This window comes from Salvelinus fontinalis, chromosome 5, assembly GCF_029448725.1.
Source record: "Salvelinus fontinalis isolate EN_2023a chromosome 5, ASM2944872v1, whole genome shotgun sequence".
Lineage (NCBI taxonomy): Eukaryota > Metazoa > Chordata > Actinopteri > Salmoniformes > Salmonidae > Salvelinus > Salvelinus fontinalis.
The window spans coordinates 61,518,271-61,536,781 of record NC_074669.1 but is presented as its reverse complement, the minus strand read 5'-3'; the positions used below and the strand labels follow the sequence as shown (position 1 = coordinate 61,536,781).

The 18,511-nt window shown below is 42.2% G+C and overlaps 4 protein-coding genes across 5 annotated transcripts; all 4 read right to left on the bottom strand.

The window, feature by feature from the left end:
• Positions 1-1,258: 1,258 nt before the first annotated feature.
• On the bottom strand, positions 1,259-3,331 carry LOC129856162 (GRB10-interacting GYF protein 2-like; the record flags this gene model as incomplete). Its single annotated transcript, XM_055924264.1, has 5 exons — positions 1,259-1,430; positions 1,543-1,638; positions 2,711-2,866; positions 2,972-3,038; positions 3,198-3,331. Coding segments are annotated over 4 exons (432 nt in total), but the record flags the coding sequence as incomplete, so codon positions are not given.
• Positions 3,332-5,215: 1,884 nt separating this feature from the next.
• LOC129856161 (uncharacterized) lies at positions 5,216-9,569 on the bottom strand. The gene is made up of 3 exons (XM_055924263.1): positions 9,070-9,569; positions 7,018-7,458; positions 5,216-6,822 (listed from the first exon to the last, which is right to left on the bottom strand). The coding sequence occupies exons 1-3, from the start codon at positions 9,567-9,569 to the stop codon at positions 6,786-6,788; spliced, it is 978 nt and encodes a 325-aa protein (XP_055780238.1). The 3' UTR covers positions 5,216-6,785.
• Positions 9,570-10,243: 674 nt separating this feature from the next.
• Positions 10,244-15,093, bottom strand: LOC129855972 (E3 ubiquitin-protein ligase Topors-like). 2 transcript variants are annotated; one of them, XM_055924092.1, is made up of 2 exons: positions 14,129-15,093; positions 10,244-13,453 (listed from the first exon to the last, which is right to left on the bottom strand). In XM_055924092.1, the coding sequence occupies exon 2, from the start codon at positions 13,442-13,444 to the stop codon at positions 10,709-10,711; it is 2,736 nt and encodes a 911-aa protein (XP_055780067.1). In that variant the 5' UTR covers positions 13,445-13,453; positions 14,129-15,093; the 3' UTR covers positions 10,244-10,708. The 2 variants fall into 2 exon arrangements, with proteins under 2 accessions (XP_055780067.1, XP_055780068.1); XM_055924093.1 differs by having other exon boundaries at positions 14,263-15,093.
• Positions 15,094-15,196: 103 nt separating this feature from the next.
• LOC129855994 (NADH dehydrogenase [ubiquinone] 1 beta subcomplex subunit 6-like) lies at positions 15,197-17,897 on the bottom strand. The gene is made up of 4 exons (XM_055924130.1): positions 17,614-17,897; positions 17,121-17,213; positions 16,563-16,607; positions 15,197-15,359 (listed from the first exon to the last, which is right to left on the bottom strand). Exons 1-4 carry the CDS (start codon positions 17,791-17,793, stop codon positions 15,294-15,296), a joined length of 384 nt encoding a protein of 127 aa, XP_055780105.1. The 5' UTR covers positions 17,794-17,897; the 3' UTR covers positions 15,197-15,293.
• Positions 17,898-18,511: the final 614 nt, after the last annotated feature.

Here is an 18,511-nt window from a genome sequence, read left to right as displayed (position 1 = left end):
CCTGAATTGTAGTGGCTGTGTATTATAACTTGAAGGTTAGATAAACATGATATCGCTTCCCTTCAGTGATTGTGGAGATAAAAACTAGGTTACAAATGTTATGTTCTGTGGCAGTTTTCTTTCATGGATTTTTTGTTGTTGTATTATTCATTATATTCAACAACCTTCTATTTAAATAGCATAGTCATTCTTTGAATATTGTAGTTCATGATACAAAACAATGTTTATTTCATGTCAAGACAACTGTGAATATAAAAATAGAGTAGAGTTATTAAACGTTATTATTGCACACAGAGTGAGTCCATGCAACTTATTACATGACTTGTAAAGCACATTTTTACTCCTGAACTTATTTAGGCTTGCCATAACAAAGGTGTTGAATACTTATTGACTCAAAACATTTCAGCTTTTCATTTTTAACTAATTTGTTCAAATGTAAAAAAACACAATTCTACTTTGACATTGTGGGGTATTGTGTGTAGGCCAGTGGAAAAAAATCTCAATATAATCCATTTTAAATTTAGGCTGTAACAAAACAAAATGTGGAAAAAGTAAAGGGGTGTGAATACTTTCTGGAGGCACTGTAAGTGGTAACATCAGATAGATGGATATAGTTAACTAAGCATTATGAAACCAATCCTTTAATCCCAAATCACTAGTGTATCTTGTTGTAAACGTTTAAACTGCATTTATACCATGTATAACAACAGGGCTCCCCTATAGGCGAGCTTTGATTTTTATGATCCCCAAAAAAAGAACACAAATACACATAAAAGACTTTAAAAGAAGGAAATCAGGAAACCAGGAAATCAGCTCAAAGAGATTTTAATTTAGGAAATCTGTTCCCAAGTATTCCCACACATAAATAGATAGATATATGTGATCGTATCCCCATGTAATCAAGGTTTGAAATTATTCTGTTTTTGTCAAATACTATATCTGTTTGAGATTCTTTAGGTCAATTTGCAGTGTACAAATTATTTATAACTATGTTCCGGCTTCCTGACCATCCGCTCAAAGAAAAATTGGACTGATTGTAATTGTGGACCCCAGATTTATACCACAGGAATGACTCTACATACCTCTTCCTCCTCGTTGTTTGGAGCAGTTTCTGCAGACAGAATCATATGTCAGTCATAATTGAACACGTTTTGTTATTTTTCAAGGAGTGTTCATGAGGCACCAGTGGCGTTCATGTCTCATTCAGGAATATTAAGGTGAGGCTTTCCAACAGCTGGAGAATTGGGATTACCTGGGGTCTCATAGTGGTTCCCAGAGGGTAGACAGGCAGATAGTACCACTAGCTGCTGCTCCTCAGTGGGGGTGGGGTCAGTTGGAGAGCCATAAGGGCTGGGATGCTCCAAGGACACTGGAGCAGCCTGGAGGTCAGTGAACTCCTTGCGAAGTCTCTCAATATCTCTTCTGAGGTCCTGACAGAATACAGTGGAAACCCCCATGATAAGAAAACTTCCCTAACTCTACTGTAAAAAACAATAAAAAAATGATTGACTAGTAAATAGTAGCAAAATTCATAGCAATCACCTGATTTTCTCTGGATAACTCCTAATTTTCTACTTTAGCCATCTCTGCTATGTTTTCTTTCTCCTCAATGATTCTGCGTAACTCTAAAAGTTGCATCTGAGAGGAGAGACAAGGCAACTCGTGATCAGCCAAGAGAATAAGGTTAGTGTGTTCTCTATTCACTTACAGGTGGACTAACTTCACAGAACAAACAACATATTGATAAACAAAAATGATATCCCTTTCGGTGGATCGTAAAATTACTACATTACATTACACTACATTTACATTTAGCTGACGCTCTTATCCAGAGCGACTTACATTTAACCTTTTTTTTTTTATTTAACTAGGCAAGTCAGTTAAGAACAAACTCTTATTTTCAATGACGGCCTAGGAACAGTGGGTTAACTGCCTTGTTCAGGGGCAGAACGACAGATTTGTACCTTGTCAGCTCGGGGATTTGAACTTGCAACCTTTCGGTTACTAGCCCAACGCTCTAACCACTAGGCTACCCTGCCTACCCTGCCGCCCAAATTCAATAGTGTCTAAGATATCCTTAAAGCACCTCTAGTTTAGGCCTCCTGAGTGGCGCAGCGGTCTAAGGCACTGCATCGCAGTACAGACCCGGGTTCATTCCCCAGACCTGGGTTCATTCCCGGGCTGTGCCACAACCAGGGTTGGGTAGGTTACTTTCTAAATGTAATCCATTAGTTACCTGTCCAAAATTGTAATCAGTAACATAGCATTTAGATTACCGAAACTCAGTAACATTATCTGATTACATTCTGTTAGTTTTAGAGTACTTTCCCCTTAAGAGGCATTAGAAGAAGACAAAAATATATGCTACCAATTGAACGACTGGCCCAGCGGGTTAGGGGAGAGTTTGGCCAGGGGGGCTTTACTTGGCTCATCGCGCTCTAGCAACTCCTTGTGCCGGGCCGGGTGCCTGCAGGCTGACCCCGGTCGCCAGATGAACGATGTTTCCTCCGACACATTGGTGCGGCTGGCTTCCGGATTAAGCTGGTGGTTGTTATTGAGCACGGTTAGGCGGGTCGTGTTTCGGGAGACGCGTGACTCCACCTTCGCCTCTCCCGAGCCCGTTGGGGAGTTGCAGCGATGAGACAAGATCAACATTGGGAAGAAAAAGGGGAGCAAAATACCACTTTTTTGTTTGTTTGTATAAATGCACCTCTAGTTTGCTGCTCTTCTGCTTGGTCTGAGCAGACGTCATGGAAGTGCTCTCCATGCGCTCATAGACCTCCTCCAGTTCCCTCTCGGCTTTCTCTGCACGTCTGCGGGTATTGTTGCAAGCCCGCTGCTCCTGGTGCAACTGTGTCCGAGCCTCCTGCAGATTCCATGACGTTGAATGAATTGGCCAACAAATATTTTAAAGAGTGTATGTGTGTTAAAAACATTAATTCTCATTGATTACTCTGCTGAGTGTGCTGACCTGTAGAAGCTGAATGTAATCCTTCAGTCTGCGGGTCTCCTGCTCAGATTTGAGCCTTGGGGTCAGCCTGTTTACACAGACACGGGGGCATGAGGAACCACATTGGTACATAAGTGTAAAATAAAATCCAAGACAGGATGATATCATGATATGACTGGAAAGGTGTTGGACTATAACGCTATGTTCCCATGCATTGAATGGATTGCTTCAGACAAGAATGACTTACTGTGCAATCTCCACACTTTGGAGCTCAACCTTTCCTTTCAAATCCTCTTGCTCCTTCTTCAGCTGTTGGATCTTGATCAATGCTCGTTCATATTTATCAGGAATAGTGGTCAGAGACTGCAGTGATTTGTCACAAGAAATAGCAAGTTATATACACCACAAGGAAACAGATAAAGTGGAATAAAGAGTAGAAGATATATTGGAAAATATTTATGGTGTACAGTACATATAGCTGTCACATGTTTTGACACCATATTCACCAAATATTTTTAATGAATAGATGTCAGAGACTGCAGCCATTCATGGGAAGAAACATTTAGAAATAAGACAAGGAGAGAGAGACCATTGAAAAGCATTGATGGTATTCAGCTGTATAGTGTAGAGCCTGCAGCTGTCAGATTGTATTTTATTTTTTACTACTAATGATAATTAGTTGTAGTAGTACTGGTAGTGCATATATATAAAACATACATTCTAATTTCCTTTCTGACACATGACTAGGGTCTAGAAATTCAGCCTGGTCTCATAGACTAGTCGTAACAAAGTTAATGTAAATCCGGGACACTCAAATTAGTATGATATATTACGACAAGACAGATGATTACTTAAGGCAAAAAATTAAAGTAGGGTTATTGGTCGGGGTGGTAGTATAATGCGAACGTCTAGCAATGTCTAGCAACCCAAAGGTTGTGAGTTCAAATTTATCACAGATAACTTTTGCATTTTAGCTAATTAGAAACATTTCAACTACTTACTACTTTTTAGTTACTGTGCAGCTAACCCTTCCCCTAACCTTTTAGCTAATCCGTCCCCTAAACTTAGCCCTTTAATCTAACTCCTAAACTTAACCCTAACCTTAACCCAACCCCTTGCCGGGCTAACATTAGCCAGCTAGCTAACATTAGCCACCTATCTATAATTGGTAAAATATCATACGTTTTGCAAATTTGTAACATATTGTACATTTTGCAAATTCGTAACATATTGCACGTTTTGCAAATTCTGTACATTTAATACGAATTGTAATTCATAACATATCAAACAAAATGGGTGATGGACTTCCACAAATGAATACATACCATGCGAAACGTAACATATCATACTAAAAGGAGTGTTTCGGTAACGTACAGTATAATACAAAATGATCTGAGATCAGCTTGAGAAAGGAGCTGCTGTTGGAACAAACAACTGTAAAATAAATCAATCTCTTGCTGTTGCTCCTTCAGGACACTTCTCAGAGTCTCATGTTGCTCTTTCAGTTGCTCTATCTCCATGACCAGCTCTTCTTTCTCCCTCTCACTTTAGTCTACCTGTTCCTAGATTCAGAAACGCACATCATGTCGTGTACATAACCTCGCCTATGGATCATTTTAGCTAATATGTTCTTGTGAGGAACATCACCAATCCAAACAGAGAGTGCTGCCTTTTAAAGACAAGTAGTTCACGCATGGTCTTCAAAACACAATCTTTGGATTTTTGATATTGTGGATTGTATTGTTCCTGCGTTGTGATGACCAAGAGGTAGTTTTCCAGGCAGTAGTCTGTGTTTTGGGGTTTTAAAGCAGAGGGGGGGGGGGGGGGGTGCTGCTGGCTCCTCTCACTTGGTCATTACTATCAGCATAGCAGAGCTGATAGAACTCTGCAGAATCCTCTGTATGCTATCAGGAATACAATATCATTGTCAGTGTAAATCCCAGCATAATATTGTTCACTTAAATATCAAAGGAAAATTGCATTTATATTATTTGTGTAAAAAATCAAGAAGTTAACATAGGCCTACTGGAACCATCAAGAAAGTGTAACCTAAACTGAGCACATTGATTAATATCAAAGTTCATGTTAGTTGAAAAGTTTGAGGATAAAATGCACACATGGTTTTACCACGAAAAACCACTTGTTTTCTGACTAGATCCTATCCTATCAGATCCAATGATGGTTCTACCCACAAAATGTGTCTTTTGTGGTGCTCCAGCCCACCTGCACAATAATGCAGTTATTAAACAATCATGACTGACAACATAGGGAGGTATTCCAGACTATGGATATTTATTGTTTAATATAGATTAAAACAATCCATTTCATAATGTCAGATGAAACAGATCACATATGAATATTCATGACAAAAGGTATATAATCTAATCTTGAATACCCAAGCCCAGTCTCTGGGGTTCGGTTTGATGGTTCCTGTCAGAAGGTAGCAGCAAATCCCCCGCAGCATTTAGTGCGTATGAGTGGGGAATTACCTGGGAAACATGTGCCTGCACTTTCGGTGCTTTCCATTGACCTCTGAAATGGGAAATATAGCTAAATGAAAGCAAGCAGGCCAAGATGCACATACATTTTTTAAGGTTGAACTAAACAACCGAGGTAAAGACAGTTTCAGGTTGGATATTCAATGGATATTTGCCTGTAGTTTTCCTTACGGCCACCAACAGCAGTTAGGGACCGTCAACATAGTGACAAATCAAAAATGTCACATTTCAATAGCTATTTAACCATTACTCCTAAAACGTTCGAAACTGGTTCTAGCTAACCCTATGGCATAGACACACATTGCACACATTTTTTTGTCGATTTACATCTCGCACTATTTGAAATTATTTATTTACATTTTTGAATTTCAATAGCTCATTGGTCATATGAGCTACTGGACTCAAACAAGGTTCAGAATGTCCACTGACTACCCTTCTATATTGCACACCCTTAAGTTTGTCCATCTTCATCCCACATGTTTTTACATACATTTAAAAAAATGGCAATAGCTCCTTGGTCATGTGACCTAGTGACTTCAAACAAGGTTCATAATGTCCACTCAGTGGGCCTACTCTCACGCCCTGGCCTTTCTTTATCATTTTAGTTAGGTCAGGGTGTGACAAGAGGGATGTATGTGTTTTGTATTGTCTAGGGTTTTTTGTATGTTTATGGGGCAGTGTTTAGTCTAGGTGTATGTATGTCTATGGTTGCCTAGATTGGTTCTCAATTAGAGACAGCTGTCTATCGTTGTCTCTGATTGGGAGCCATATTTAGGCAACCATAGTCATTAGGTAGTTTGTGGGTGATTGTCTATGTCTATGTCTAAGTTGCCTGTGTCTGCTCTTTTGGTTATTATAGGTTCACATTCGTCGGTTTATTGTTTTGTCTAGTTTGTATTAGTGTTTGTTTCGTCTTCTAATAAAGAGAAGAATGTATTTATATCACGCTGCGTGTAGACCTTACCGTGAAATGCTTACTTACAAGCCCTTAACCAACAGTGCAGTTCAAGAAAGAGTTGAGAAAATATTTACCAAATAAACTAAAGTAACTGTGATAGATTTATTATAGGAATATATATATTTTTTAAACAACGTATGATCATTAATACACATGTATTTTTGACATAAAGTAAATATGATTGATGATATTTCATAAATATTTGATATGGTAAGGTCATATTATTGATTGCATATAGATTGCCATGTCAAATCATCAGTAGGCCCATTGTGAAATATAGCATCTACTTCCTATGAGCTGTATAATGTGGGACAGTCATATTCTAACCATCCTCTTCTGATGACCATGAGTTGATGCTCCCTCTGAATGCAGAACACAATCAGTTTTGCAGTGGATTGTTCAGCCATGGGTTTACACTGGGGAAAGAGAATTAAATACAAAATGTCTCAATCAAAAGCTGCATAAAGAGGGGTAAGCATAGCGTATGTGCTGGTATCAATAACTTTTTCAAGCCTTTCTTGGAAAATGATTAATGACTGCTTTATATGTCTGCAAGCATAGTACTACTTTTCTCTAGTTGTTATAGGTGACTGTGGCTGAATATCACTTACCTCTTTAAGTTGGGCACTTTCAGCATTGCCAACACTTTGATTCTCTTTGGGTCGTAGACACAGTCCTCCTCTTGGTTGCTCGGCACCATGCCAACATTAGGTGGAACCCAGGCAGTGTCAAAGCCATGCACAGTGTGCCAGGTCTTCTGCATGGGGTGTCTCTGCCTTTTTATCACCATAACCCTGCCTACATCCACCTTTACTTTCAGAACCATCCTATCAGAGTCAGGAATGGTCATCAATTTGGTGTTGAGGGGGTATCTAATGACTTTTCGGATGTCTCGACTGAGGTAGACACCGGCACCAAGCATACCATCTTTGGAAGGTTTGAATCCATTTCTCTGTATATCCACAGCAATCTGTTTTGATGTTCCATGATACATCACGTAGACGTGGCTGTCCTCAGGGGAGACTCCACTCTGAAGATGATCATACTGAGATCTGTAAGACAGGGAGACCATTTTGTTTACATACAGTATATTGGATTCAGTAGGCCTATGTACATCATTTCAAATTGTAATATATTTTATCTTTAAAGGGATAATCCACCCACAGAAATAAAAATTATGAAACTCATGTCAATTTGGTGAAAGCCTATGTTTTATCAGTGCGTGAAAAAACAATTTTCTAAGTGGTCCTTCTGTGAAATCAGGAAATCGTGTAGGAACGCATCATATGTTTCTCCTCACTGCAGATAGACACCATCACATTTCATAACGCTTTTAAAACAATTACCTGCATTCCAGATCACCAAGTTAGCCTCTAGACGATATGGCATACTAGTCTATATCCTCATGACAAAGTATATAATTCACTTAGATGTGCTCAATCTAAAAAGTGTACCAAATTATTTAACTCAAGTTTCTTCTGCGTGTATCTGTGGGAAACGTGGGAAAGAGCCGTTGTTGCCATAGCAACGTACTCTGCACTGCTCTGGGCAGAGAATAACTGCAAATTGAACTGGGTGAGAGACTCCTAAATTAATAGTGCAGTTTGTTTAGGCGATTTTTACAGCTAGCTAGCTATATTATACGCTGATATAGACTTTTGTATGATCACAGATAGAACAATGAGCCAGATATTTCAGTGGATGTATACATGCTCCAGAGTGGCGCAGTGGTCTACGACTGCATCTCAGTGCAAAAGGCATCACTACAGTCCCTGGTTTGAACCCAGGTTGTATCACATGTGTGATTGGGAGTTCAATGGGCGGTACACAATTGGCCCAGCGTCGTCCGGGTTTGGCTGTAATTGAAAATAAGAATTTGTTCTTAACTGACTTGCTTAGTTAAATAAAGGTTAAAAAAATAAATGTTAACCGTTCGGTTGGTTTCCACTCACTGCCAAATATGGTGAAGAGAGGAAGCCCAGTCGCCGGCAGTGGGAGAAGATTGAGCGAGATGGATTTTGGACGACATTCTTCACATTTTCTCATCGATGAAACATTTTAACTCAATACAGTTTTCGGTTTCCAAAACTACTCTCTGTAACAAACATAGTGGACTACGTTTTGTAGACTTTACCTTTTGCCGAAGTTTCGAAAAATATTTAGGAGCGAAAGGGCGAATTTAGTTATTGCACACGGGCACTTGAGAGTAGGCGTTCCCTAATGTAAATATGCAAATAAATGCAAGAACGCGCCTCAGGAAATCGCTAGCTCGTGCTTGGCTCTGCCCACCTTGCTTTTTCTGCCAACTATGATTAATTTGCTCCCATTGGAAACGACAGGCTCTGGTCTTTCTTGTGCTAGTTTTACAAATCTTTGGTACTATTGTGTGTAGCTACATTTTCTAGCTAGCCAGCTGCCCAATGAAAGAGCATTGCACAGTGGATTTTGTAGTTGACTTGAGCTGCAACGGATTTCTACAACGATTTTTATATGTTGTTACCAACCTACCAACGACAAAATGAAACATTTGTTCACAAAAAATACTGTTTTCACATATTAGTGTTATTTAAAAGTTTAACACTGTCAATCATAATAATTCATGGTTTGGGGTGGATTATCCCTTTAGGTTTCTTGAAAAGAGTGCCATCTTTTTTCATACTTACAAGTTATCTTCAGTAACCTTCATGACCTCGATGACTTTGATTCTCTTTGGGTCGTAGACACAGTCCTCCTCCTGGTTGCACAGTACCATGCCAACATTAGGAGGAACCCAGGCAGTGTCAAAGCCATGCACAGTGTGCCATGTCTTCTGCATGGGGTGGTTCTGCCTGTCTATGACCTTAACCTTCCCTACATCCACTCTGACTTTTAGTACTCTTCTCTCAGAGTCAGGAACACCAGGAGGGTATTTGCAGGCTTTTCGGATGTCCCGACTAACATAAACACCTACACCAAGCATTCTATCTGCACTTGATGGTTTGAAGCCTTCCATCTTAATCAACTCAGCGCCCTCTTTTGAGCAGCCATGAAACATCACATATTCTCTGTGATCTTCAGGATTAGACTTGCTATCAAGCAAGTTGATGTAGTATGGGGAGTCAGGGTTAACATCCATAGTAATCAAACTGTAGTTGAATATGCTTCTGCTGAAATATAAATCCATATAATGCACAATTAAGCTACATTTTAATTGAAGAGTCCTTTGGCTGAAATGGTTACACCAAATAGTAATGTTTGAATAATTACAAATATGCTGAATTACTATAGTAGTTACAACATAACAGTATCATGTATCTCAGTTAATTGTCTATTAATGTGTCTAGAAAAACAGATGAGACCGTTCTTACCTGCTGCTGCCAGATAAATGCAGGAATACTCCGTATGCTTAGGAAACCTAGTGCTTAGGTTTCAATTCCTGACTTCAGGGCAATCATGCCTATTTAGGTTTTGTTTCCTGGTCTCCAGTCTTGTCCCTACAGTTTAGTGTCATCGTATCAAATCTCTAGTGAAAAGCAACCACTCCCACTCAGATAAGAAGCCAAATCTAATGGGGACATAAACACATGATACTTCTTACTTTCAATCATTTTGTTATTGTACCATTTACAAGTTGATGTTCTTACAGTCTTCATTTATCACACAATCAGCATGAGTAATGTGTTAGCATCAAGTAGCTTCCGTAAGGGTCTAGAACTCTCACGCCAGCTACATGAAAGTATGCACACTCAGGCAAAAATTAACTGAAGTGACAGACAGAAACCATTACATATGTGGCCTCCAACTAAGAGCCACTGGCCAATGCTGACTTATTCAGGAGGAGATCATATCAGCTGTTGATTTCAGTTTAGAAACATTTATTACTATTTACAACTCCACAGTTACAACAGTTTTTCCCATATTGATTTATTGGCTAGTATTAAGAGCAGTTTTCCATCAGACTACATGAGCAGCAGGTAGAAAAGGTGTTTGGTTTCAACACGACGGTACAAGCTACATCAGCTTTTATAGCCCATGTTATCCCTGAGATTGATGCATAGAAATGAATGACTGTTAAGAAATGAGTTGAAGTATTTTATACAAATACTTTTTAAATGTAGGCCTTACAGACAGTCACTGTAAATAAGACAAATAAAACCCAATCTTTGACCCCCTTTTTTTGTATACCTCATACAGCAAAGTGGCACATCCCAAATGAAAGAGCACCTTTTGGCAGAACAGTACATATCAAATATCCTACATAGTGATGTGTAAAATTAACTTTTAAAGGTAAATGAAATGTCTTCCTACATACCGGGGCCAGCATTATGATTCTTCCAAAAAATGACTTGTGTTGTCATTTGAAGGACTATGAGAGTTTGCCTCATCCGCAGAGGCAGATTGGGACAGAACCCCCTCACTATGTGTGGGTGTGTCAGTAGCAGCAGCAGCATTTAGAGGAGGCTCCGCCTCCAACACTCCACTGTCCAGACCCACAGGTGGAATCTGCTGTTCCCAGTCTTGTAACATGGACTCCAGCAGGCCAGAGTCTGCAGGGTTGCCTGTGGTGGTGGTTGTGCTAGGCGCTAGCACGCTGTTGCTAGTGCTGCTGCTTACCGGGCAGGTGTGGTTAGCATCGTTAGCGCCTGCGGCAGTATGTTGGTCACTGTCGCTGTCTATGGTGATGACAGTGGGTGAGTGTTTCCTGGACCCTGTGCGCTCTTTGCTCCTGTGCCTCTTGCCCTTCTTCTTGTGCTTCTTCTTCTTCTTCTTCTGGTGCTTCCTGGTTTGCTCCGAGGAGCTGCCCTCATAGATGATCTCCACGCTGAGGCTCCTGCTCCTCTTCCCCCCCGACTTCTCCTTGGACTTCCTGTGACGCTTCTCTTTGCTCTTCTTCTTGTCTTTCACATAGAACGAGGTGGTGGAGGAGGGAGGCTCGTCGAGGGCTTTGGAGGACTGGTCTTTGGGGGCAGGTTCTTCCAGGTGTCTCGATTTGTACTTTCTCTTCCCGCTGGGCTTCTCGTGACGAGACTTCCTGTGAGCGCCGGACGGCGAACAGGTGCTGGAACGACTTCTGGAGCGCCTCTTATCCCGCCGGTGGGAATCCGGACTCTGGCTCGGGGATGGGGACCTGCAATCGATGTTCCTGTGTGAGCTGGAGTAGTAGGACCTCCTCTCTGTGTAGAGCGTGGCACTGCTGTCCCTCTCACTCTCCCGGCTGTAGTAGTGCCAGTGATAGGAGTGCGACGATGAGTCGTGGCTGCGGCCTGATCGGCTGCCATCTTTATTGTCCCTCTTCTTCTCCCATTTAGTGTGGGAGCGGTCGCGGCTTTGGGAGCGTGACTGCCTCCTGCCTCTGGACAGAGTGCTGTCGCTGTTGATGGAGATGGCCGGGCTCTTGGTCGAGCGGCTGCGGTCGGCGCTCCTGGACCTCCTCCTCCGGTCTCTGCTTCTCGACCGTGGCCTCTCTCTAGATCTATCTCGACTGTGACATCTCCTGCCGTCTTTCTCAGTTTGTCCTCTATTTTTGCTTGCTGACTTACTGGATGATGTCTCACGTCTAATTGAGGGAGAGGTGTTACGTCTCTCCTTGGAGCACGATACATCTTGCTTCCTTTCCACCCCCTCTGCCTTCCCAGGACATTGGCCTTGAGAGGAGGCGGGGCTAAGGCTGGTGAAGCGGATGTGTTGAGGCAGCCTGGGCACTTCGTCTTTGATCTCCTCCAGAACAGACTCCTCTGAGTCAGAGGACAGCTTGACCAGCTCCGGAGTCCTTTCAGCAAGGGGTTTTACAAAGCCCACGATGATGCAATCGTCATCGCCAGAGGAGGTACACGCCGGTCCGTCCTTGTCGGTTTTCACCCAAGCAGAGTCCGCAGTCAGGCGAGGGGCCTTTGGCTGTGACACTGCTCCGCACTCCTCCCCCACACTGCTTTCTGAGTCCGAGTCTCTGATTGATAGCAGCAGGGCCCTGGTGGGTTCTGTTGTGGAGTACGAAGGTCCGGGTGTCTCGTCGTCCCATGTTGACTGGCTCAGGGCGCCCCCAGACATGGGGTCCCCCGGGGGGTCCAGCTCAACAGAATCGCCCTCCTCCTCATCCTCAGAGATGGCAATCACCGAGGAGTTGGAGCTGCTGCCCTCGTCCGAGGACGGCGCAGGGCAGTCGTAGACGGCATGCTGGTCGTAGGCCTCCATGTTGAAGGGTGCTCGGGCGAAGTTGACAAACTCGTGCAGGAAGTGATCGGTGCGGGCCTGGAGGAAGGGCTGCAGCTCCTCCTGGATGGCCTGGTCCTCCATGTCATAGCGGGTGATGCGGGACATGATAATGTGCTGCACGATGTTGACCAGGGAGCCGTGAGCGCCGTACAGCACCACCAGCTCTCTCTTCAGCCAGGGCAACAGGCGGTGCAAGCAGGCCGGGTTCCTCTGGAAGAACTCCGCCGAGATGTCCCGGGAACGACCGCCGTCCCGCACGCTCCGCACTCGCACCCCTCGCCGGTAGAGCGCCCGTCTGAACTTGATCATCTCCTGCTCACGGAGGCTGCGCACAGTCCGGCCCTCGCTCTCTGCCCGCCTCCTGGCTGCCAGGCGCGCCATCATGCGACGGAGGCCTCGGTCCTGCCGAGGAGGGGGGGAAGCCCCCGTTAGGGCCTCGAACATGACCCCGTTGTCGGGGGGAGGGGATGTTCTTCTCTGGTCCTGCCGACGCGCCCCCGTCAGCGTGGTGCGGTAGCGGAACCGTTCCCCTGCGAAACTCCCAAAGGAACCGTTCTCCGTGGGCCGCAGGTCATACTTCTTGAAGTCCTTCTCTGATTGTATACTGTGATAGATAGAGTTGAATGGCTGCTTGCATAGCGGGCACTCGGCTTTGTTCTTGGACCACTCGTGGATGCAGCGGAAGCAGAACTTGTGCAAGCAGAGATCGAGGTAGGCCATGTTGTTGAATCGGTCCAGACAGATGGGGCACTTAGAGTCTGGAGACGCCTCGGCAGACAAAACATCAGAGGTCTTGTCCGGGGCACTCTTCTTGCGTAGCCGTAAGGTCATCTTTGCTGCTGCCATAGTGATAGTCTAGGGAAGAAAATATTCCCTCGTGTTAAACAGTGTTTTCAATAAAGAAGGGACACAACACAGCACTGACTTTGTTCAAACTTTATTTTCTGTAATATACTGTGACTAGCTAGGCCCATTGGCAGATGCAGAGACAACTCATTCATCAACACACCCTTACAAATCATTTTAAAGGTATTAATGCAAACAGGGAAGAATTTTGTAAGACGAGCATCTAAACATCTTGTCATTATCCAATGTGTTACATAATCAGAAAACTATAATAATATAAAGATTGTGTCAGAGCCATTTAGCCACATTGACCATAGATCGCAAAATGAGGGTCAAGCAATTTCAACAGAATCTTACAATTACCCCACCACATTTGTGAAATTATAATAAAGCCCAATAACTTCCCATGTAACGTTATATTACTTGACCGTGTATTTTACTTGGTAAGGTTAACGTTAGCTAGCTCGATAGATAACATTAGCAGCTACGGTAGCTGTTCTGACTCATCTAGGGTTGGACAGTCAACACTCATAATGGTTGACTTTGGCCCCAATCTCTGACCGATAATTCTGACAAGTAATTATGTATTCATGACATGTTTGTGAGTCTGAATTGTGATGAATGACTGCTTGGGTAAATTAGCAAAATAGCTTTCAGTTAGCCATCTTTCGTCCCTTTGCTTACCAAAAACAAAAAGCCGGGGATCCGAGGCAAATGTCTAGGAATCCTGTCGGCGACAACACTCAAGACCTCTCATATAATCTTTTCATATTTCATTATTTCCATGTGTACTAAAATAAATTATTTTATTTTTTTACCACTCTTCGGAGTTGGCCTCCTGTTTCATACCGTGATGTAATGCTACATTTTTTTTAAACGCAAAGGATTATGGTATACTGGAGGATGTTCACCTTCCGTTTTGGAATGAAGTACTTTTTTTATGGTCTCGTGCGCCACCTATTGTCAGTAACTTTTAACACAGAAGATGAATTAGCTGGAAATAAACGTAATATGGACATACATTAGACAGTGGGGTACTAATAAACCATAGCCATCCATAATATACAAACATCAACTATGAATGTGAGTTTGGTTACACTCTTGGTTACTTGTGTCAAATCGTTTGCAAAGCTATTATAATAAACATTTAAACAGAGGGTAGTGCGAACAGCCCAGTACATCACTGAGGCCAAGCTTCCTGCCATCCAGGACCTCTATACCAGGAGGGCCCTAAAAATTGTCAATGACTCCAGCCACCCTAGTCAGACTTCTCTCTGCTCTCGCACAGCAAGCAGTACCAGAGCACCAAGTTTAGGTACAAGAAGCTTCTATCCCCAAGCCATAACACTCCTGAACACCTAATCAAATGGCTACCTGGACTTTTTGCATTGCCCCCCCTCTTTTACACCACTGCTACTCTCTGTTGTTATCATCTATGCATAGTCACTTTAATAACTCTACCTACATGTACATATTACCTCAACTAACCAGTACACCCCTGTATATTCTCACTATTGTTATTTTACTGCTGCTCTTTAATTAATTGTTACTTTTATTTCTTATCCGTATTTTTTTTAAACTGCATTGTTGGTTAAGGGCTCATAAGTAAGCATTTCACTGTAAGGTCTACACCTGTCGTATTCAACGCATGTGAATAATAAAACTTGATTGAAACACCAGATCTGAATTACTCAAATAAATGCAGCACTCTTTCCCCCACATTCTTGTCCAAATATACATCTCTGACATGTATTAATATTGTAAATATTATTTAATGACATATACATAACGTTTTTACAACAGGGCAGGGACAAAAAGACATTGTGTAATTCTCTCAACTGTGTCTTCTTCAGTGGTGACCATGGCTCTCTGGGAGGTCTGGAACAACCTCTCCCGTCTCCAAGATGGTGTCGCCCTGAACACAGACAGGGAAAATTAACAGATAATGAAAGAGTCAGTTGCTAGATGTCCCTACTCTTTCATTACAAGGTCTAGGAAAGCTGTCTGGGAATCCAGGGCTTTTGTAGCTCAGTTGGTAGAGCATGACTATTGTAACGCCAGGGTAGTGGGTTCAATTACCAGGACTGCCCATATGTAAAATGTATGCACGCATGACTGTAAGTCGCTTTGGATAAAAGCATCTGCTAAAATACATGATTTTGTATTACCGTAGTAGGCCACAATTACAGTGCAGTTTATATATAAGCTACACTGCAATTCAGTTCTTTACTGTAAACTGCCAAAGTGCACCATTGTGTCACATGCATTTGTAAATAAATCTATAAGCAATAAATCACATTTTATTGGTCACATATACACATGGTTAGCAGATGTTACTGCAAATGTAGCGAAATGCTTGTGCTTCTAGTTCCGACAATGCAGCAATATCTAACAAGTAATCTAACAATTCCACAACAAAACCTAATACACACACATCTAAGTCTGATATCCAGTAGTTCTTCCCGGCTGTATGTAATAACACTTAAGATTTTCTGGGCTAACAATGTAAGAAATAATACATAAAAAACAAAACACGGCAAAGTTCCTAAGGACTAGAAGTGAGGCGACCCTCTCTGTCGGCGCCACCTTGATATACATCAATACAAAAGGAAAGGGAAAGGGGGATACCTAGTCAGTTGTTCAACTGAAATGTGTTGAACTGAAATGTATCTTCTGTATTTAACCCAACCCTTCTGCCCACCCACTGGGTACAGATGGCAGTTCAACATCTACTTGTTTATTTACATTTGGTTGAGTTGTCAACTAATATGAATTCAATGTGAAATCAACCAAAAATGTCACGCAGTCATTTAGGTTAAAAGTTGGGTGAAAAAAATACTAAATTCCCTTACATTAATGACTTTTGCAAAACCAATTAGTTTTCCATGTTGACATTTGCATTTTTCGGTTGAAATGACATGGAAACAATGTATGTTTCAACCTGTTTTTGCCCAGTGGACAGTGAATCCACTGTAACACTAAGAGACAGTTTACAGACACAGATTAATCGTAGTCTGGACTAAAAAGCACTTACAATGGAGATTCTTCATTGTATGTGCTTTTTCATCCAAGACTAGGCTTCATCGTGTTCCTATAACAACATATGAGATGTACTTACAGGGAACAGTCTGGGCTTCAGCTCCACGATGCCATAGGGCCTTTTCTGTGACAAACACACAAGCAGGACAGGTCAATGTTTTAGATTGAATTGAAGACTCTATGACACATGCATGATACAACTTTCAATAGAGCAGGTATAGTGAATGAACACCAACACACAAGGCTAAAAACTACAATCCACTACTGTATAGTAACATTTCATAAATCGGAGCACAATAAACTTTGAATAGTCAAGGTCAAACACATTATCAGTCCTCGTGACCATTAGGTCTCAGCCTTTTAAATCAAGACCAGTCTGTCTAGGCAGTAGTCAGGGATAAGCATTAGGAATGCTGATTTTGGAGTGACAGCCTGGCATTTCGTGTTTGATTTAGACCTGGGAGGCCTGGTGTTTTGAATTTAACCAATTAGGCCCGTGAGGTGGTTGGAAGAATCCAGGTGGTGTCTGGTTGGGCCAAAATCCTCTAACACTCCAGGAACAGGTTTCCCAAACAACAACATTAGTACATGAATGAAAGGAGAACAGTATTGTTGGTGTCGGATTGATTGAACTTACAGCAACATGATACTTCACGTAATAATGCACAACCCAGGCAGGGATCAGCAACCGGGTCAAGGCGAACACTCCACCAGTGTAGACTTTGTAGGTCTGGAAAGAGAGCAACACAAAGGGGACGTATGTCACAAATGTTAACAGGTTTTGTTGATTTCTTGCTGACAACAGTTGATGCAGTTTTTCGGTACAACTACTAGTAGCTATGTTACATTCAGGTTGGCAGTGGCACAGATAACGACTGGCATCACACCAAGCATGAGAATACCACTCAACTTGTCTGTCACGAGCGTCAGCATGCAACTATGTGGCTATGGTAACTAGTGACGACCCATGCAACTGGCTAGGCTAGCTAGTAAACAGTAACGCCGACGTCTCAAAACAAAAACATAGCACGTAGCTATTACACACGCTAGCTAGTTAGTCATTTTAATCCAATTCACACAGCGTTTTTCGTTGATATATTACAATGAAATTGCCAAAATGATGAACTCACGTAAAGCCTCCACAGGGTCTTCGGTTCCAGAAAGCCAGCCCAGAATTTTGCCACCGGCCCAAGGGCTGTCTTTGGCAGCACGGGCTCTCTGGGACTGAGCTCTTGGTCCTTCAGCCATTTCCTCCTGAGGTTTGAAATCTGCTCCACGCGGAGCTTTTCGTCTGCTGTGTAACCAGTCATGATTAAGAAGAGCTAATTCTTATTTTCTTGATATTCAACCTCACTACAATGACACCATGGAGGACACCGCCATGGAGTGCACAGCCAAAACTCATGAAGAAGAAAACAGTCAACGACAACGGTAACTACACATTTTCCACCTTGGCTGAGTGTGTGAGGGACATCTACGGGACTGGAGGAGGAAACAAAACAGAGAATATTCATGATCACTGATTTCTCTGATACATTGTGCAAAATATGCTACACACAATTGCTTACTACATTTTTTACATTCATCCAAAATTAAGGAAACTCTGTATTATGTATCCATATGCTTTTTACTATAATGGTAAATGCCTTTGTGAATTACTATTAAGATGTCATAAACAGTGAATGATGAGTTTTCTGTTTGGATTCGGTTGCAGCATTATAAACTGTTGTCACCATATGACCATTCTACCACTGTCCCGAGGGCATAAGCAAGTCCTCAATCAATTGTATTTTATAAAGCCCTTTTTACACCAGCAGATGTCACAAAGTGCTTACAGACACCCAGCCTAAAACCCCAAAGAGCAAACAATGCAGATGTAAAAGCACGGTGGCTAGGACAAACTGTAATCTAATCTGTGCCCAGTATAGACTGGTGAAGTGTGAAACCTTAGCTATCATCAAACATTATTGCTTCAGAGGGCTTTTTCAATCATTAGTCATTACACTTAAAATACAAGCTGAAATGTTT